A 22,581-nucleotide genomic window follows, 5' to 3' on the forward strand; every position below is an offset into this window, starting at 1 on the left:
ACCCCTAAATGTCAGGAGGCACCAAGAACAATGTTCTCATCACAAAACCATCGGAACGATTCCAAGATACCCGCGTGATCCTAAATTTTTTTAGTGAAATTTGAGAAGAGAAGAGTCAAAACTCTACGTCAGGATGCCTTACCAGAGTGACGAAGGGACTGAGGAGTAAAAATAAGTCCTAACTCTCCGATATATATAATTCCTAAATGACTCAAAACATTTCTAGACTCAATAACGCCAGCGATTCGATCAAGCAGGGGGCTCCTAAGGTCGGGGAAGGCTCTGATTACCAACTTGTAATGCCCTCGATGCGGCTATATCTCCCACGTGTCGAAGCACGACTTAGAGGCATAACCGCATTGAAAGCAATGTCGCAAGTGAGGTAATCTTCACACAACCCATGTAATACATAAGGGAAAAAGATACATAGTTGGCTTACAAGCGCCACTTCACACAATTACATGATTAAAGCAATACATCATCCAAATACACTCAAGGCCCGACTATGGAACCAAAATAAAAGAAGCCTACCCCAAATGCTACATAGATCCCCGATCGACCCCAACTGGGCTCCACTACTGATTAACTAGAACGAAACAACACAAAGGACAAGATCTTCATCGAGCTCCTCCTTGAGCTTGGTTGCGTCACCTGCTCGATAACATCGGCACCTGCAAACTGGTTTTGGAAGTATCTGTGAGTCACGGGGACTCAGCAATCTCACACCCCGCGATCAAGACTATTTAAGCTTATAGGAAGGGTAAAAGGTATGAGGTGGAGCTGCAGCAAGCGACTAGCATATAAGGTGGCTAACATACGCAAATGAGAGCGAGAAGAGAAGGCAAAAGCACGGTCGAACAACTATGATCAAGAAGTGATCCTAGAACAACCTACGTCAAGCATTACTCCAACACCGTGTTCACTTCCCGGACTCCGCCGGAAAGAGACCATCATGGTTACACACGCGGTTGATGTATTTTAATTAAGATGAACTTCAGGTTTTCTACAACCGGACATTAACAAATTCCCATCTGCCCATAACCGCGGGCACGGCTTTCGAAAGTTCAAATCCCTGCAGGGGTGTCCCAACTTAGCCCATCACAAGCTCTCACGGTCAACGAAGGATATTCCTTCTAGCGGGAAGACCCGATCAGAATCGGAATCCCGGTTACAAGACATCCTCGACAATGGTAAAACAAGTCCAACAAGACCACCCGATGTGCCAACAATCCCGATAGGAGCTGCACATATCTCGTTCTCAGGGCACACCGGATAAGCTAAGCGTACGGGAGCCAACGTAACCCAAGTTGCCAAGGGACGGCCCCGCACGATGCTCTGGGTTGGGCCAACACTTAGACAAGCACTGGCCCGGGGGTTTAAAATAAAGATGACCCTTGGGCTGGCCTAACCCAAGGGAAAAAGAGGCTAGGTGGCGAATGGTAAAACCAAGGTTGGGCCTTGCTGGAGGAGTTTTATTCAAAGCGAACTGTCAAGGGGTTCCCATTATAACCCAACCGCGTAAGGAACGCAAAATCCGGGAACATAACACCGATATGACGGAAACTAGGGCGGCAAGAGTGGAACAAAACACCAGGCATAAGGTCGAGCCTTCCACCCTTTACCAAGTATATAGATGCATTAATTTAATAAGAGATATTGTGATATCCCAACAAAATATCCATGTTCCAACATGGAACAAGCTCCAATCTTCACCTGCAACTAACCACGCTATAAGAGGGCTGAGCAAAGCGGTAACATAGCCAAACAACGGTTTGCTAGGATAAGGTGGGTTAGAGGCTTGGCTTAACAATATGGGAGGCATGATAAGCAAGTGGTAGGTATCGCAGCATAGGCATAGCAAAAGAGCGAGCAACTAACAAGCAAAGATAGAAGTGATTTCGAGGGTATGGTCATCTTGCCTAAAATCCCGCAAGGAAGAAGAACGAGTCCATGAAGAAGACGACGGGTCCTCACAAACGCGACGTTACCGGAACCAACCCGAAGAAGCAACACCGGAAAGAAGCACACAACATAGTAAACAAACCACACATGAACATGGTATGATATGCGGGATGCGGGATGCGGTGCATATGCATGATTTGGAAAGGAATTATTGAACCTGGCCTCAACTTGGAAATTCAAGAGTGCCACTGGAAAGGTGAGGTGATTTCGGTTGAAATCGATATAAAGATCACCGGAATCGGATGCACGGTTTGGAAATGGCAAGCAAAACAAATATGACACCGGCCTGCGATAAACAGCAAGTGACCAACTAAATGCATCAAGATAAACCTGCTACAGCACTCAAACATAACAACAAAATACATGGAAGGGATCCAATCATGATGCTTGAAAAAATATAAACACTGAGCTACGGCTAATTAATCCATTAACAGGTTCAAGCAAGCATGGCAAAAGTGCAAATGATAACAGGTTTCAGACTTAGTGAAATTAACACAAGTCTGGAATTTATCATCAAGAAGCACACTTTAGAGCATGAAAACTACATGCTACAGGAACATATCATGGAAAATCAAGGCATGGCATAAAGCTACTCAAAGCACTTAAGAAAAGTCCCTTAGTGACCTTGAGCCAAAAGGGATCAGATAATACAATTGCAAGCATGTGAACATGGCAAAAACATAAACAGATTCAGACTTAGTGAAAAACTGGAGCATGCAAATCAGTTAACGAGTAGGCATGTTTACGAGTTCGATGCACTCACTACGGAGCATGGCATGACAAACTAAGCATACACCCATCAAGAGTACATAGCATAGAAGCTATACATGGCAAGAACAACATCATAGCATGCACGGATCAATAGCAACAACCTCGGCAAAATTGCTAATCATGTCAATGATCTGCCAGGAACATTTTATAGCAAAAGTAGAGCTCGATTGACTCAAGCTAGGGTGCTCCATAAATGAAAACAAAGACATGGATGGATAGATAACCACAATGTTAACAAAACATCCTTACTGATCATCCTCAAAAGAGGCACGGATCACTAGGAAACAACATGAACATATGGCAATGCCGACAAAAACAGAACAAGGACTTAGTGAAATTCTAAGTCCCTGAAATCAGCATTACCGATTATGCTACTTTGCAAGCTTGTGCTAGTCACCACAGATATCACAAAAATACATGGCAAGCACCTCTGTAAAGCTGGCATGGCATATAACAAAACACATGTAGAGCTCAGGATCATATCATGCACACATTAAATATGGCAAAAATGACAAATAGCTATTTGATGAAACAGATCTGACAAATTCATCAGATAGCCCTCTTCCAACAGCATTTCGGGCATCAAGATGAGCTCAAATGAAAATGATGCAATGAGATGAAATGATGTACTCGTCGAGACGAACATTTCTATATGCTACACGCACAAATCGGAGTCACGGATGAGGAAGTTGTGATGCGATGAAAAATGCATATTACTGGAATCTGGGGGACTTAGTGGAATTTCAACCTCGCAAAAGTCAACCCGGGACGAGGAGAAGCGGGACGGGGTGGATCCGGATCTGGACGGAGGCGTTTGGTTGGGTGAAGTGGTGGATCTGGTCCATCTTCGTCTCCGGTGAGGTGTGGTTCTCCGGCGAACCTAGGAAGAGAGGGAGAGATCTGGTGAGAGAGAGAGAGAGGAGGCAGGAGGAAGAAGGGGAGAGGCAAAGCCTTGCCTGGCCGGACGCGGATGTCGGCGGCGGCGGCGGCGGATGTCGGCGGCGGCGGATCACCGGCCGGTGGGAGGAGCTGGAGCTCCGGCGAGCATGGATGGCGGCGGCGGTCGGCGGTGAACAGCGGCGGGGCGGCGCGCGGGCGAGCGAGCGAGCGGCGCGGGAGTAGGGCGACGAGCGGCGCGCGACGGCGAGCGGTGGCCGGCAGGAAGGTCGCCGGCGGCGCGGGGTCGCCGGCGGGAGAAGCTCCGGTGGCGGGAGCGGCGCTGGGGCGCGGGCCGAATGGGCAAACGGCGGTGGCGGCGCGGGCTCGCTTGGGCCCGATCCGGGTCCCGCGGGCCGCGCGGTGGTGGGAGGAGAGAGAGGGTGAGGTGGCGCGACCCAATTGGCTATGGCCGGCGGCGGAGGTGACGTGGCACGCTGCCATTGGTCGGAGTGAGGTGGCCGGGCGGGGTGGACATTGTCCGGCGGCGCGCGGAGGAGGAGGTTAGGGTTTCGTCTGCGCGAAAAAATCCGAGAGGCACACATATTTATAGGTAGAGGGAGCTAGGAGTGTCCAAATGAGGTGCGGTTTTTGGCCACGCGATCATGATAGAACGCTCTAGATGATAGAAGGGGTTTAGGTGGGTTTTTGGCCACTTTGGAGGGGTGTTGGGCTGCAACACAAACGAGGCCTTCTCGGTCCCTCGGTTAACCGTTGGAGTATCAAACGAAGTCCAAATGGCACGAAACTTGACAGGCGGTCTACCGGTAGTAAACCAAGGCCACATGGAAAGTCTCGGTCCAATCTGAGAACGTTTAACACCCGCACACGAAAAGAGGTAGAAAGGGACACCGGGTGACATAGGAGCGCTGGATTGCAAAACGGACAACGGGAAAAATGCTCGGATGCATGAGACGAACATGTATGCAAATGAAATGCACATGATGACATGATATGCAATGCATGACACGCAAGCACATGACAAGGCAACAACAGTGAATAACTGGAGGACACCTGGCACATCGGTCTCGGGGCGTTACAAGTTTCTTCAACAAGCGGTATATTAAGACCATGTATTTCTTCAATAGGAGGTAAATTCTTGACATCTTCAGCTTTAATACCTTTTTCTTTCATAGATTTATTTGCCTCTTGCATATCTTCGGGACTGAGAAATAGAATACCTCTCTTCTTCGGAGTTGGTTTAAGAATAGGCTCAGTAATTGGAGCAGGAGTTGGCTCAGGAGCTGGCTCAGGAGGTGCCCAATTATTTTCATTTGTCAACATATTATTCAATAGAATTTAAGCTTCATCCGGTGTTCTTTCCCTAAAAAGAGAACCAGCACAACTATCCAGGTAATCTCTGGAAGCATCGGTTAGTCCATTATAAAAGATATCAAGTATTTCAGATTTCTTAAGAGGATGATCAGGCAAAGCATTAAGTAGCTTGAGAAGCCTCCCCCAAGCTTGTGGGAGACTCTCTTCTTTAATTTGCACAAAGTTGTATATTTCCCTCAAAGCAGCTTGTTTCTTATGAGCAGGGAAATATTTAGCAGAGAAGTAATAAATCATATCCTGGGGACTACGCACACAACCAGGATCAAGAGAATTAAACCATATCTTAGCATCACCCTTTAATGAGAACGGAAATATTTTGAGTATATAAAAATGACGCGATCTCTCATCATTAGTAAACAGGGCAGCTATATCATTTAACTTAGTAAGATGTGCCACTACAGTTTCAGATTCATAGCCATAAAACGGATCAGATTCAACCAAAGTAATTATATCAGGATCAACAGAGAATTCATAATCCTTATCGGGAACACAAATAGGTGAAGTAGCAAAAGCAGGGTCGGGTTTCATTTTATCTCTAAGTGATTCTTTGTTCCATTTAATTAATAACCTCTTAAACTCATATGTATCTTTGCAAGCTAAAATAGCGGGAGAAGATTCCATATCAAAAAGATAGCCCTCAGGAATAACAGGCATATTGTCATCATCACTATCATCATCGTATTCAGATTCAATAATTTCTTTTTCTCTAGCCCTAGCAATTTGTTCATCGAGAAATTCACTAAGGGGCACAGTAGTATCAGGCATAGAAGCAGTTTCATCATAAGTATCATGCATAGCAGAAGTGGCATCATCAATAACATGCGACATATCAGAACGAATAGCAGATGCAGGTGTAGGTGTCGCTAACTTACTCATAACAGAAGGTGAATCAAGTGCAGAACTAGATGGCAGTTCCTTACCTCCCCTCATAGTTGAGGGATAGATCTTGGTTTTTGGATCTCTCAAGTTCTTCATAGTGTCCAACAGATATAAATTCCAAGTGACTCAAAGAATAGAGCTATGCTCCCCGGCAACGGCGCCAGAAATTAGTCTTGATAACCCACAAGTATTGGGGATCGCAACAGCTTTCGAGGGTAGAGTATTCAACCCAAATTTATTGATTCGACACAAGGGGAGCCAAAGAATATTCTCAAGTATTAGCAGCTGAGTTGTCAATTCAACCACACCTGGAAACTTAGTATTTGCAGCAAAGTGTTTAGTAGCAAAGTAATATGATAGTTGTGGTAGCGGTAACAAAAGTAAAGACAGCAAAAGTAATGTTTTTGGTATTTTGTAGTGATTGTAACAGTGGCAGCGGGAAAGTAAATAAGCGTAAACCAGTATATGGAAAACTCGTAGTCACCGGATCAGTGATGGATAATTATGCCGGATGCGGTTCATCATGTAACAGTCATAACATAGGGTGACACAGAACTAGCTCCAATTCGTCAATGTAATGTAGGCATGTATTCCGTATATAGTCATACGTGCTTATGGAAAAGAACTTGCATGACATCTTTTGTCCTACCCTCCCGTGGCAGCGGGGTCCTATTGGAAACTTAGGGATATTAAGGCCTCCTTTTAATAGAGAACCGGAACAAAGCATTAGCACATAGTGAATACATGAACTCCTCAAACTATGGTCATCACCGGGAGTGGTCCCGATTATTGTCACTTCGGGGTTGCCGGATCATAACACATAGTAGGTGACTATAGACTTGCAAGATAGGATCAATAACTCACATATATTCATGAAAACATAATAGGTTCAGATCTGAAATCATGACACTCGGGCCCTAGTGACAAGCATTAAGCATAGCAAAGTCATATCAACATCAATCTTAGAACATAATGGATACTATGGATCAAACTCTAACAAAACTAACTCGATTACATGATAAATCTCATCCAACCCATCACCGTCCAGCAAGCCTACGATGGAATTACTCACGCACGGCGGTGAGCATCATGAAATTGGTGATGGAGGATGGTTGATGATGATGACGGCGATGAATCCCCCTCTCCGGAGCCCTGAACGGACTCCAGATCAGCCCTTCCGATAGGTTTTAGGGCTTGGCGGCGGCTCCGTATCGTAAAACGCGATGATTTCTTCTCTCTGTTTTTTCTCATCGAAATTCAATATATGGAGGTGGAGTTGGAGTCGGAGACGCAACAGGGGGCCCACGAGGTAGGGGGGGCGCGCCCCCCGCCCTCGTGAGAAGGGTGTGGGCCCCCTGGTCTTCATCTTTGGCGAGGATTTTTTATTGTTTTTCTAAGATGTTCCGTGGAGTTTTAGGTCATTCCGAGAATATTTGTTTTCTGCACATAAAACAACACCATGGTAATTCTGCTGAAAACAGCGTCAGTCCGAGTTAGTTCCATTCAAATCATACAAGATAGAGTCCAAAACAAGGGCAAAAGTGTTTGGAAAAGTAGATACGACGAAGACGTATCAATAGCCTCGCAGCCTACGGGCGTAGTACACCCCATACTGCCATTTGGTTTGGTATGGACACATACGAAGATGTAAACTTGTGTACGACTGAAAAGCCGCCTTGAGTTATGAAATCTCCCTATTTTCCACAAAAAGAAAAGATCAACCAAGCGGAAAATAATATGTAGGAATCAATCCCTGCTCTTCTATGGGAGAGTTAGCGCTGTTATCCACTCACCCACAGTCCAACATGAGATAAGACTGAGAGGCAACCCGTTGTTGACGCGAGTGAAGCCGGTTTTCCATTTGTTTTCATGATTTTTTTTGTTTTTTCATCATTTTTTGTTTTCTTTTTCTTCTTCATTTTTTGCTTAGTTTACTTTTTTCCTTTTCCATTTTTTGTTTTGTTTTTGGTTTTTATTCTCCATGGGTTTCTTTTTTTTGGTTTTTCCTTCAAATACTTGTTTAACATTTTTCCAAATACGTGTTCAACATTTCTTTAGATACTTGTTCAACATTTTTATATACATGATCAATATTTTTTTCAAATACTTGTCAACATTTATTTTGATACTTGTTCAACATTTTTATATACATGATCAACATTTTTTGAAATACTTGTTCAACATTTTTTAAATACTCGTTCAACATTATTATTTTGAATGCTTGATTAACTTTTTTTTCAAATACTTGTTCAACATTTTTCAATAGTTGTTCAATATTTTTTAATATTTATTCAACATTTCAAATAGTTATTCAATATTTTCAAATACTTGTTCAACATTTTTAATATACTAGTTCAACAATTTTTAGTACTTATTCAATATTTTTAAAATATGTGTTCAATATTTTTCATATTTATTGAAAAATTTCAAATACTTGTTTAACATTTTTCAAATAGTTACTTTACATTTTCTAATACTAATTAAAAAAATCAAATACTTGTTCAACTTTTGAAATGTGTGTTTGAAGAGTGTTTTTTGTATATATATATATATGTGTAGATATTTTAAAACATAAATAAAATTAAAAAATAAAGCAAAAAATGAGAACATAAAACAAAAAACAGGCCTTTGCCTTCCGAGGGGCTGGGCCGGCCAATCTGGGCGCCCCCCGACACGAGGCGTCCCATGTGGAATCAACAGCTTTTTGAAGCATGTGATATCATCTTCAAAGGTAGGGACACAAACAAAGAAGCTCATAGCTTGATTAAAAAAAATTAAAGGAAAGCCTCATGGCACTTTATTTAGATTGTGGCAGTGTTACATCGCTGAGTACAAGAGAAAGTAAAAAACTGGGAGCAACATCTGCCCAAACAAAACTTGACTTAACATCATAAGAGTACCTAGCCAGAAAATGTGCCAATCCATTAGCTTTTCTTGGACAATGCTTGAAACAAATTCCAGGAATTTCATGAGCAATATGAAAACAGTCCACAAGTATTGTTGCATTGGGACCTAACATCTCAATGCTTCCAGTGCATGCTTCAATCAGTTCTAGACAATCTGATTTGACTGTCACCTTGGTGCACCCAATCTCTGAAAGAAGCTTCAAACCTCGCAGCAGTGCCAAAGTTTCAGCAGTTTGGGCATTAAGAACATGGTCAATTAGCTTAGAAGCTCCTGCAATAGCTTCCCCTCGAGAGTTTAAATTTTTGGTTTCTCTTAACTAGGCTATCCACATGACCCTCTTTGATGTCTTAAAAAAAACTTGACCCTCTTTGTATTCCTTTAAACTTTCCAATTAATCAATAAAGTGTCCTTCGCTCCTAAAAAAAGTGCTCGCAGAAGGCGAGGAATAGGGGCGCCCGATTTGTCGTGCCTGGCACGTTTAAGCGTCCGCCGGCCGTGGCGTGCCGGCCCACTTGGCCAGGCTTGGTTGTAAACCACTCACTGGTCCACTTGTCACTAGAATGGGTTAGAAACTACTACTACCAAATTATGGTAAGATGGAGCCCGATCTCTCCCCTGATCTAGTCTAGTGCGAGAGAGCAGAAACCCCAAACCCTGGATAGGGAGGGCGAGCTAGGAGACGAGAGGAGGATGGACATGTCGTGGGTGGGCGAGCTGCGGGCCTTCGTGGAGGCTTGCAAGAAGGACCCGGCGCTGCTCGTCGACCCCAGCCTCGCCTTCTTGCGGGACTACCTCACCAGTCTCGGCGCCGACCTCCCCGCCGCCGCAGCTGCCAAATCCGGCCCCAAGGTCCCTACCCACCCCACTCCCTTGATTTCTGTTCCGATCAACGAGGAGGACGGCACGGACATGCGGGACCCCACCGTGGAGACCGACGAGCTCGACGCGGACATCGTCGAGTCCGATCTCGAGCTGGAGGGGGACGTCGTCCAGCCCGACCACAGCGACGCTCCCCAGAAGATGGGGGATCCTTCGTTCGAGGTGACTGAGGAGAGTCGCGATGCATCCCAGAAAGAAAAGGGCATGGCGACGGAGGCAATATCAGAAGGTAGCCTGGTTCCCGATTGCATTAGACTCGATTACCATTTTTGTTTTCTGATCCGCCCATGTGTGTGCGTGTGCACGGTTTTAATTGTCAGGGAAACTGCAAGAAGCTGTCGAGCATCTTACCAAGGCAATCCTCCTGAATCCAACCTCTGCAATGATGTATGCTACTAGAGGTATAATATAGAGCCCACTTACACATTCCTTCCTTATGTAACTGTACAAAACATCCTTGTGTTTAATTTGAATCCACTCTCTCTAATCAAATACTCCCTCCGTATCAAAACAGAGGGACTTGCTGCTATGTCACTAGCAGCACAAATTGATTAAATTTATGGAATCTTTGTGTTTTAATGCAGCATCTGTGTTCATTAAAATGAAGAAACCTGCTGCTGCCATCCGTGATGCCAATGCAGCCCTACAGGTGAAAACTATGTTCCCCTTTTATTCCATATTATTTTTCTCTCGCTCATTTTCATGCACTACTAGTAAGGTACACATGCATTACATGTGGGAGCATAGATAACTGAAGTATGCACGTGTATTGCGCGCCATGCCACATTATAACATGCATACATGTGAGTTTGGAGTTATATATGCCTAGCTAACATATAAGATGTAGATTTAATTCTCGTAGTTCATCCCATTGAAACTGAAATTATACCTAAAAAGTATGTTGAAGACCGCAGGGTATATACAACACAAATCTCATGTGAAATATATCCAACAAGTTTGCTTTTAACTTTTTAAGTATCTCATATTGCAGTTTTGAGTAGCTAGTATTGAATCTTCAAAGACCAATTTACTTTATGAAAGCGCTATTATAGGCTTGAAATTCAAATAATCATAAAAAAATTGAATAGCTCTTTTTTTGAAAGAAAATGCATGAAAGGGTCTAGAACAAAGAGAATTGTCTATGATTTGAAGTTTATACATTAAAGTAAAAAATTACAATAATTTAGTTAGAAAGAAAACAATTAAAGAATTAAAATACAGAGTATTCTAGAACAAAGAAGAAGTACCTTTTTAAGTTTGTGCACCAACCATGGAATCTTCTAGATAATAGATGTGGCAGAATCAGGTAGCATGAAGAGGATGTCCAATGGCCAATAGTGCTTGGATTTGCCACATCTCTACCGTCGGATTGGCTTCATCCAACAATTAATATCTGAAGTTATTCGTACACTATATAGTGATATAGACATAGAGGTCAAGGGAAGAATTGAAATTAAAAGGATGGTTAGTAATGCATTACTTACATCAATTCTAGCTTGTAGCAGGATGAGTGTAAGTATGTAACTCACCCATCCTACTGTCGCCTATTTCTCTATCTGTCACTTTCTTGCAACTATGCTTTATCTGGTCTAGTGGCAAAATTGGATACAAAGGATACAATACTTATGCTGATTCTAACTTGCAAGTATGATGCCCTGTAACTTAATATCCTTGTATTTCTTATAGATCAACCCTGACTCTGCAAAAGGCTACAAGACTCGTGGAATGGCTAATTCTATGCTGGGCAAGTGGGAGGAAGCTGCTCGTGATCTGCATGCCGCGTCAAACATTGATTACGATTATGAGATCAAAGCTACCCTCAAGAAGGTGGAGTATTTCTTCAGTAGCTATTGTTAATTCTCCCTGCATGTTACATTACATGCTTATATGATCGTGATTTCCCATCTTGCAGGTGGAGCCTAATGCACACAAGATAGTGGAGCACCGCAGGAAGTATGACAGGCTCTGGAAAGAGAGGAATGACAAGAAATCTGAGCGTGACCGGCTTCGTCGACGTGCTGAGGCACAGGTCATTCTTCATAGTACTAAAATTTCTACTTCTGGTTGGAGCTCAGGCATAATGTTGGTTATGGTTAGATCTGAATTCGTGCCGTGTGCTTTCAACAGGCTGCTTATGAGAAGGAAAGAGGAGCGAGCAATCACCAAGTGGAGGCATGCCTTGTGGTTTCCCTGGCGGTGGTATGCCTGGAGGAATGCGTGGTGACTTTCTTGGAACTGCCAAGAGGCTGCTGTGTTCCACAGCATCAGCTGAATACATATCTGAGGTCCTCGATGACGACAATATAAGTTCCTCACAAGTGCCAGCAACCCCGCTGGACAGTGATGACCTCCTGGAGGTGATCATCCTCCACCTCCCTCTTCAGCCGTCCTCCCTCCCCCGCGCCTCCCTTGTCTGCAAGCGCTGGCACAGCCTCCTCTCCGATCAGAAGTTCACAGCATGCTACCGCAAACACCACCGGAAGGCTCCTCTATTGGGCTTCTTTGCTGGGTTTGATGTAACGAGGCTCAACTTCGTTCCTTTCCCCGACACGGAACCCAACAGCATCCCCATCCCCACCGAGCGCTTTGCCGTGCCCAAGAGCAGCAGACCCTCCTACTTCTGGAGCTTCTTGGGCTGCCGCCATGGGCTCGCTGTCCTGCTCAATGAGAGCCTGCGCAAGGTAGTTGTGTGGGACCCCCTGACCGGACAGCAGCACCGCGTGTCTTTTCCACAGGAGCTCCGCGCCGAAAGCTTCGACGAAGACGGGGAGTTCATAATCTGGCAGTGGCACACCGCGGTGCTGTGTGCTGATACGGAGGAGGGGCACATTCATGGCGATTGTTTCTAGAGCCCGTTTAAGTTGGTGCTTATCTGCAGCGGACAGTCAGACGCATTCAGTACTGTTCTGACATATGCCTTCCTCTACGATTCAGCGTCTGGTGGGTGGGGAGATGTTGTCTCGACGTACGCTAGAGACTTGATTCTAACAACGAGCTCTAGCATTCTCACTGGAAATGCATTTTATTGGTTATTTCAGAGAGGTGATATCCTGGTATTTGATATTGAACGGCAGAGCCTTGGTTTGATTAAGAAGCCAGCATGCGCCCCTCGTCCAAACCACTCGAACTTCCAGCTGTTACGGACAGATAATGGTAGTGGCCTTGGCTTGGCAGTAATGTCAAACTCGAGCATCCAACTGTGGGAGAGGAAATCAAACTATGATGGCGTTGTTGAATGGGTGCTTCTTCAGAAAAACTTTCAATTGGAGAGGCTCTATCAGAAGGGAATGCGTAGCAAGCTCCAAGAGGAATATCTGGTGGGATATGAGGCACATCTGGTGGGATACGACGAGGAATCAAATGCACTTGTTCTGGCTATGGATTTTGGCGTGTTCATGCTTGAACTTGACTCGATGCAGTTCAGAACTCTTTCTAAAAGCTCAAGTTGCTGGGGTACCAAGATCCACTATCCATACAGAAATTTCTTTACTGCAGGTAATACTTTTGTACCTCGTGTAACAAGATTCAATGATTCATTCCAATTACTATTGGTACGTATTTGTTGTATTATTGTTTTTGTGATTAAGGGCCTGACTAGATATAACTTGAGTTACTCGTTTCTTTATAAGTCTGCCGATATAGTGGAAAATTGGCAATGTAATTCAGTATAATTTTACTGGCTAAATTAAATCTAGTACAGAAATATAACTAAAGCTCTTCTTGCCACATGGCCATTTCTGTACCACGTTTGTGAGCTTGTATTGATCTTTTCATCCGAAATTTCTATCAATAGGTAACTGGCAACAGCTGCAGTAAAAGAATGTGAAGTAGTTAATGAATTGGCACATTTTAAAGCTTAAAGCTTGTTATGTTTTACCATTCAATACATTCCCTTTTTAAGACAATGTTTATTTTTATTCATCTTGATACTAGTGATCAACTCAAAACAGCATGCATTTTATTTATTTATCGAAACATAGTACTAGTTCTTTAAATTCCGATAGTACTTAATACTGCTCATTTTGCACGGAGGTTTCTTGATCTTTGCATATTTTGTTTGAAGCCACTGAACATAGCTGGTACAAATTACCTCCTGAATAGTTCTTTCAACATTTAAACATCCGGTAAAGGATTATTATTATTCTATCTTGCATCTGGCAAATGGCAAGATTCATAGCTTCATTTATTGTCCTTGTCACTACTTCATTTATTGTCCTTGTCACAAAATCTTCTGAACCCCTCCCCTCATGTTATACATGAATACATAGCGGTTTGCACGTATATGACTCTCATGGATTCTACTTCTCCTTGAATTTTCATTGTTTACTGGGCTTCTTCTGCCTGTAGGTAAGGGTGTTGGCTGGAGACGGGCTGTTCTGGACCTGTGAACACATTAGATCTGCTAATAATGTGCTATGTTGGTTGAACAGGCGAGGTCAGCTAATCTGTTTGCAATGCGCATATCTTTTTTTTGTTGGTTATTACTCAGTTTATAAGATTATGTATGATCTATTGTTTTAGGCCTGCAGTGCATGAATTTGATTAATTCCTAATTGTATATATAGTTCTTACATTTCCAAAAGGCATGCCTTTGAGTTACAATCCATATGTTTGATACTTTGTAGTCCGTGAACCTCTCGTATGCACATGATACACAAAGTGAATCTCAAATGACTTGACACTCGAGGAAATTTAGCTTTTGCCTCTGCTGGGGGTGTCGAGTCACTGATCTAATACTAGATTCTACTATGACCACATGTACTAATGTAGCAAAAGAACATTGGAGCATGCCTAAAGTAGAGGTAGGAAGGTGTGCTAGTACAAACTAATTGTTCTGATTATGAGTTAGATACGAGACTGTTGTGCTTTCTTACGTGAGCTAGTAAATCTTGAATGTCGTGATACTCTAGGAAGTTCAGTATTTGCTTGTGAGGGAAGAATTGAGTCATTGATCTTTTTTGTTTGTATACCAATGATATGTAAATAAGGCCTCGTTCGGCGTCACTCCGCTCCATGGCTCTGCTCCGGGAGCGGACGGAGCTGTAGTGCAAAATCTAGGAGCCAGCAAACAGCCGCTCCGCAGATCCTAGGAGCGGTGGATTCCCGAACGGGGCCTAAGTTTTTGTCATTGATCTTTTGTTTGCACAAAACTAAGAACATGCCAATAGTAGAGGTTCAAGATGTGTAAAACACTACAAACTAAATTGTTCTTGTATTGCCAGGATGATGTTAGTTTTGTCCAATGCTTCCGAGATGATTTATCTTTAGTTTTTTCGCATGATCTGCAGAATTTTGAGTTGATGTTTATTGTTGTGATCATGCAGAATTATGAGATATATAGCTTTGACGGTTGTTCAGTGGGTGACTACAAATTGGGTTTCACTGATGGCATTGTGGTTGTGCAGGTATCCAGATTTCAATAGGAGTTGCTACGACACTGTCCTGACATGGTTGCCGTTGAAATTAACCCTGTGTGTAGTAGTAATATGTGGTTGTAAATGCTTCTGGGTCTAAGCAAAGCTCTTTTGGTAAAGGGAAGCATAACAAGACGAGTACTCAACTCTGCATCCTACGCACTCTCTCTGTGTTTTCCATAACGTTTGCCAATTTCAGCGTTCGATATCCTGCTACTTATATCAGAATATTGAATTTGAATCAGATTCTGAATTGTCATTGTTACTGAACAGCTGCTGCAGTTGCAAAGCTATCTTTACCGGTTTGGGTTAAGTATTCGGAAAATGCTCATAGTCAACCGGCTGAAAAGTGACGCCGCGTCCGCTGCCTTCTCTTCCTAACACGCGTCCCTATGGGTCACGCACGTCTCCACCTTTTTCCGATTCCCGAAACAATGCCTCAACCACATCATATTACCCACAACTTTCCTCTTCCTCTCGCATCTCTCCTCCCGGATCGGACGAGGCGCTGGCAACTGCCCACCTAGCCGCCTCCACTGCTCACACCGGGCAACCGGCGACCCGGACGCACACATTGGTGTTGGAGGCTTCTTCCCTCCTGCACCTAGATTTGATTGCCGGCCGGCGTCACAGACGTGTATGAGATCCCCACGGCCCTGTCGTCCCGCGTCGCCCGCCTCTACGAGGCATGCCTCCATTGGAGCCTCCTTCGCCGTCACACAACAGTTCCTGCAACATTATCTTTGTTGCAAAAAAGAAACTGCATAAATTTTCTACAACCTGACCTTTTGTTGCAAAGAAAATATGTTGATGTTTCTGCAAGACTGCAACATGATTTGTGTCATAAAAAATTTTTACAACAGAACCTCTATTGCAAATGTTTCCGCAGCAAAATCTCTATTGCGAAGGATTCTCAACATTGCAGAAACAGAGGACGACCCTCGGTCAGTAGATTGAGTCCGATCTGACGGCTCGCGAGGCGGCGGATCTTTTAAAAGATGGAAAACTCTTGGCTTCCGCCGGCTGATTTATGGAAAGAAATCAGTCGTGTTGCCTGGGGGCCACGCGTCCTGGCGAGGACCATCCACCGCTCCATAGCCGCTTGCTTCCAACCTCTCGTCAGCACTCTGTCTTCTACCTTTTCTCCTTTATTTCATCTACATATCCGCCCAAACACGGAACTCTCCGTCAACATCACCATGCGACACCCAGACTGCTGCAACGGAGGCGTGAGGCACGGGGCAGCCGGATCACTGCCATAGCCCGTGTGCTCCATCCTCGGATACATCAGGCGAGCCGGGGGGTGCTACACTACAAGCCCGTTGTTGCAGGCATGTGTGCCCCGTTTCTATGACGACGGCGGTGTTAGGAGGCCGGTCTTGTGAGCTCACTAGGATTGCAACATTGCCGGTGTTGCAGAAACATAGTCGGTGTTGCAGAAATATAGCTGCTTCAACAACATCCCTCATGCTTCAACAACAACGCACAACGGCAACACTGTGTCGGGATGTTTCTGAAACATGGCCTATGTTGCAGAAAGTCCATGAGCCTAGGGAAAAAATAATTCCACAACACTAACTTTGTTGCAATATTTTCCGCAACATGAGTTGTGTTGTAAAAGTTTCTGCAACACTACCCTTGTTGCAATGATGAGGACAAGCTAGATCGCAGGATGACGCCATATCTAATGGTTGTCGAGGCGGCAGATCTTTTAGAAAGATCCGCCGGCCGACGCGTAGCACAACCCTAAGTATTCCTGACTCTTGTTAAGTCAATACGAGTCCTAAAGCTGTAATATAGCGTAGATACGTACGTATATGTACTACGTCGCTACACGCTCAAACTTGCGAAGGTCTTCAGGAGAGCTGCTCCTTCCCATGCCGTCTTCCGGCGGCTCTCCTCCGCCGGCGACCTTTTGGTCGTCGGTGGTGAGGGGGGTCACCGGATCCCGCGCTTGTGGATAGTTTTAACTTTAGGTTTTAGGGCCCAAGAAGCTTAGGGTTTTGTATCGTTCGACGTCTTGGCTTCGGCGGCGGCGACGGCGATGCTAAATAAAGAAGCTCTGGATTCTTCTCCGGCAAGGCAATCGTCTCTATTGTCGGTGAAGGACCTGGAAACCAGCTCAAGCGGGGATGTCGTGGCGGAGGCGGCATCCTTGTGGTGGACATGTGTCCTCGTGCTCCGTCGTTGCGACGGCGTTTGCTCCAACGTCGGCGCGGAGCTTGGAAGGTAGTCGAGGAGCGGATGCAGATTGTGGTCTGCATCGATGACATCTGGAAGATGGAACGTGTGTTGGGCTCGTGGTTCATGGATTGCACTATGGTTTCCTCCTTTGACGTCTTAGTCATGTGAGGGTGCCGAGTTCGATGGCGTGTCCGGGGTGTTGCCCCAGTATGATTCGTTCAACGATAATGGTTTCGTCTTTGGCAAGCCACCTTGGAGGTCCGCAAAGCTGCAAACAGGGGATTCCATCCAATGAATATAAAGCGGATATATACCTCCGGTGTAGCCGAGGCAAGCGAAATTGAACGGTTCGACGAGATGGTATTGTTCCTCCGACGAACTCGACGGCGACATTGTACCTTCCATAAAAAAAATAATTTGGACGGGCTTTGATGGAGCTTATTGTCCAAGGACCCAATCTGATGGAGATTCCGGCCGAGGACCGCTCCTTCTTATAGCAAGCAACTCAAATCCGGGTCGGGCACTCCATTGCTTGGTGTTGGACAAGGACACGGCCTCCGATTGTCCATCGAAATCATGACACAGGAGCAGCTCGTTGGAGATTGAGAAGGATACGACCGAGGAGGCCGGAGAGGATTGGCGGCGGCGGACAGGTCACAGCGAAGCGCGCCTGCGGCCGACGTACCCACCAGAAAATGTTCCCCCTTCTGTCCCCCATCAAGCGCAGCAAGGATGGCCGTCCGGCGACAAGGGCACCGCCCGTGAACCTCTCCTGCTCCGCTGGCACTGCCCCTGAACCTTTCCTGCTCCGCTACGCCGCGCCTGAACCTCTCCTACTCCGCTGCGGTTGGATAGGAAGCGGGAGACGGTTGTAGCCGTCCGGCGACAAGGGCTCGGCCAACTTCTCCTGCTCCGCCGCGCCTCCCCTTCTGCTGCTACTCCTCCCGCACCTCACCTTCTCTTGTCCGTTGCATCTGGAAAGGAAGAGAGAGCGTTTGGATAAAACGTAGTTTTTTTAACGAACCGTCATTAATAAAAGAAGGACAGCGAGTTGTATTACTGAAAAACATAGGGGGGTTTAGCAAAAAGTGCGACAACGGTGAGCGGGCATAAGCGATAATCGCTTTATTATTACAAAAAGATATTCTTTTAGGCTTAAACGGGCTGCAACTGTGCAGCCATTTTACACTGTTAGTTTTTCCTCTTCTAGAATATTCACCGCGCCAGGTAAATTATAATCATGTGTTCTAAACAATATAAATACAAATAAAATAAAATAAATTATAAAAAATATTCAAGTATAAATTTAAAGAACATACATATAATTAAATTACAAAATTATTCACATAATAATTTGCATATTTAAAAAATGGTAATGAAATTTTAATTTCTCTATATTTAAATAAATCCTCATGTAAGTTTAAATATGTTCATGGTTTTAATTAATTAATCATGTGGTGTATAAATGTGTTCAAGCTTTGAGAATATGTTTGTTTTAAAATGTGTTCATTTGTTTTAATAAAGTTTGTGTGTGTTTCTAAAAAACTATATATATCTATATAATAAAAATAAATAAATATGTTTTCCGAATAATATGTGATTCTTTTAAAATAAAACTAGGTATAAGTTATTTTATATATATATATAATAGAATGAGGGATGAAGAATAACTATTCCTCACCTAGGATGACAAATAACGCGACCATATATATAGAGTACGATACCTTACCGTGCGCTCCGGCCACTGTGATGGATCGACCAACCAAGTACATATGCTAATAACTCCGAACCGCGCACTCGTGAAACATCTATCGTAACTACTTACGACCAGATACTAATCAACGTGCTTCGCCAGATCGTGTTCCTCCGCGCGAAAACAATAGTAATGAAGTTACGGTCACCATACGCCTACACCTTTTGATCGTTATTTCATGGTAACTGACCATCATAACATCCTAAAGGAGCCCAGACCAAGCGTTAATTCCTAGCATCAGTAAACGAGGCTTTAGAAAGTAGTAATGCTATTACCATCACTATTATAGCAATAGTAATTGGCTCTTAGTATGTAGTAACGTTATTACAATCACTATTACCACACGTCTGGATTGGAGCGTCTCTAATTTATTTATTGGTAAAATAATTTCTTTCATTATCATCTATTTTATGGCTGACAAATAGTGAGCATGTCATAATTCATTACTATATGTCAGCATGGTTTTACTATGTTTAGAGCCAAGGGATCGAACCATGGATAACTCATTGCCTAGTAAGCCTAGTAAAGAACTTTAGTCGATTACCATCCATACTACTTTCCTATTACTGCCGACCTCAGAATCGGGTTGCAGCGGACCAAGCATGGTAACGAAATTAAATGCATTACTTTTTCTTACAAGCACCATTACCCTCAAAGAGATTAGCGGTGGGAAGGCCTATGCCCCACAATCGACCGGAGCGTACGTTAAGCCATTATGCGCGCACGCTCACAATAGCGCTACCGTGTGTGTGTATATATATATATATAGTCGCGCTATTCGTCACCCTGGGTGAGGAATAGTTATTCTTCACCCTCTCTCTATTTTGACGTCAATGCATCGTATTTTTAGGTTTCGTAAATTTTGTCTTATTTTATACGTAAAAAGAGAACATAACAAAATATATACTCGCCGTAAAAAATATTTATGTTATGTAAAGTTACGAACGTAAAAACATACATAAAACTGAGATATTTTTGGTCTTATAACCTATTTTTTTTATTTTCTTATACCAAATTTTATTTAGTGAATCAATATGAATGTAACTATTTGTATTACAAACGTAATTTGTTTATGAAGCGATCGTAAGATTACCTCGGGTGAAGAATAACTTATTCTGCACCCTGGATGATGAAGTATATTTTTTATGTCTTATAACCTATATATATATAGTGTTACTATTCATCATCCAGGGTGCAGAATAAGTTATTCTTCATCCGAGATAATTTTACGATCATTTTATAATTAAATTACGTTTCGAATTCAAATAGTTATATTCCTATTGATTCACTACGTAAAATTTGACATAAAAAAATTAAAAATATAGGTCATAAGACAAGAAAATTTACAGTTTATGTGTATTTTAGACTATGTATTTATGATTGTAATTTTACATAACATAAAATATTTTTACGGCGATTATATATTTTCTTACGGTCCCTTTTTGCGTCGGAAATAAGACAAAACTTACGGAACGTAAATTTACGATGAATTGATGGTAAAATAGAGTGGGGTGAAGAATAACTATTCCTCATCCAGGATGACGAATAGCGCGACCATATATATATATATATATATATATATATATATATATATATATATATATATATATATATATATATATATATATATATATATATATAGGAAAATGGTTGTGTACTCCTGGGAGTACGTACTCCCGCTTCTCATATATCACATAGATGAATCTTTTATACCACTTTATTATTTTTAATATACTTCATTAGTAATTATTAGATACCCCAAAATGAGTTCCATGAAAAAATTCATATGAGTCTATATATTTTTAAATGTTTATGTATATACTGATGTATTTGTACGTGAAAAAGGTATATTACAAAAAGTACATCGCAGATGATATTTTTTCAACAAAACTCGTATTGGGGTATCTTAGAATATTTAATCAAGTATATTGAGAATAATAAAGAGATATAATTAATGCGTATATGAGGTATATTGAGAATGCGAGTACATATTCCCAGGAGTACAGAAGAGGAGTCCTATATTCTTCAACCCTCTCCCCCCCCCCCCCCCCGCCTTTATTTTACCATCAATGCACCGTAATTTTACGTTCCGTAAATTGTCTTATTTCCAACGCAAAAAGGGACCGTAAGAAAATATATAATCACCATAAAAATATTTTATGTTATGTAAAATTACAAACCTAAAAATATAGTTTAAAATACACATAAACTGCAACTTTTCTTGTCTTATAACCTATATTTTTATTTTTTTATGTCAAATTTTACGTAGTGAATCAATAGGAATGTAACTATTTGAATTCGAAACGTAATTTAATTATGAAATGATCGTAAGATTACCTCGGGTGAAAAATAACTTATTCTGCACCATAGGATGTTACTATTCATCATCCAGGGTGTAGAATAAGTTATTCTTCACCCAAGGTAATCTTACGTTCGCATAAATAGTTACATGCATATTGATTCAATATGTAAAATTTGGTATAAAAAAATAAAATTATAGGTTATAAGATCAAAAAATTCACATTTTATGGATGTTTTACACTATGTTTTTACATTCGTACATAATATAAAATATTTTTTACGGCGAGTACATATTGTCTTACATTCTCTTTTTATGTATGAAATAAGAAAAAAATTATGAAATGTAAAAATACGGTGTATTGATGTCAAAATAGAGAGGGGGTGAAGAATAACTATTCCTCACCCAGGATGACGAATAGCGTGACCATTTCATAATATATATACTATTCATCACCCAGGGTGCAGAATAAATTATTCTTCACCCGAGGTAATCTTACGATCATTTCATAGTTAAATTATGTTTGCAATTTAAATATTTACATTTCTATTGATTCACTACATAAAATTTGGCATAAGAAAATCAAAATATAGGTCATAAGACAAAAAAATTGCAGTTTATGTGTATTTTACACTATATTTTTATGTTTGTAATTTTAGATAACATAAATTATTTTTTACAACGATTATATATTTTCTTACGATCTCTTTTTACGTCGAAAATAAAACAAAATTTACGAAACGTAAAATTACAAGGCATTGATGGTAAAATAGAGCAGGTGAAGAATAACTATTTTTCACCCAAGGTGACACTATTCGTCACCCTGGGTGAGGAATTCTTATTCCTCACCCCACCCATCCCGCAGGAACACAACACACGGGAAGTAAAATTATGGATACTGGAGGCCGTTCCGTAGTTTAGTACTTACGGCAGCATGTAGTGCAGTGTAATCTTACAGCCTGGAGTGCAATGTAATCTTATGGAGAGGAGGCGTGGAGCACTAAGGGCATGCCCTGTATCTGTATGTAACATAATTTTATGGAAAGAGATTAGTAAATTACCTCTATATATCTGCTATACATGGGCATTGCCGCGTCATAATTGTCTTCTTATCATAGGTTAATTTTAAAAAAAACTTTGTACTCAATTCCTAGGCCGGTAAGAAATTTGGAATCCAAAAGGCAAATAATGTTGGGGAACGTTGCAGAAAACAAAAAAAATTCCTACTCGTTTCACCAAGATCATCTAGGAGTTCATCTAGC

General features: G+C 42.4%; 1 protein-coding gene across 2 annotated transcripts; it reads left to right on the forward strand.

Moving 5' to 3' along the window:
* The first annotated feature begins 9,377 nt into the window (after positions 1 to 9,377).
* On the forward strand, positions 9,378 to 15,332 carry LOC125517441 (FAM10 family protein At4g22670). 2 transcript variants are annotated; one of them, XM_048682643.2, is made up of 9 exons: positions 9,378 to 9,898; positions 9,990 to 10,070; positions 10,254 to 10,318; positions 11,356 to 11,496; positions 11,582 to 11,698; positions 11,797 to 12,609; positions 12,708 to 13,164; positions 14,017 to 14,104; positions 15,075 to 15,332. In XM_048682643.2, the coding sequence occupies exons 1-6, from the start codon at positions 9,481 to 9,483 to the stop codon at positions 11,974 to 11,976; spliced, it is 1,002 nt and encodes a 333-aa protein (XP_048538600.1). In that variant the 5' UTR covers positions 9,378 to 9,480; the 3' UTR covers positions 11,977 to 12,609; positions 12,708 to 13,164; positions 14,017 to 14,104; positions 15,075 to 15,332. The 2 variants fall into 2 exon arrangements, with proteins under 2 accessions (XP_048538600.1, XP_048538599.1); XM_048682642.2 differs by having other exon boundaries at positions 11,797 to 13,164.
* Positions 15,333 to 22,581: the final 7,249 nt, after the last annotated feature.

The sequence above is a fragment of the Triticum urartu genome, chromosome 6A (assembly GCF_056163025.1).
Source record: "Triticum urartu cultivar PI428250 chromosome 6A, HENAU_Tu73, whole genome shotgun sequence".
NCBI classification, from domain to species: domain Eukaryota; kingdom Viridiplantae; phylum Streptophyta; class Magnoliopsida; order Poales; family Poaceae; genus Triticum; species Triticum urartu.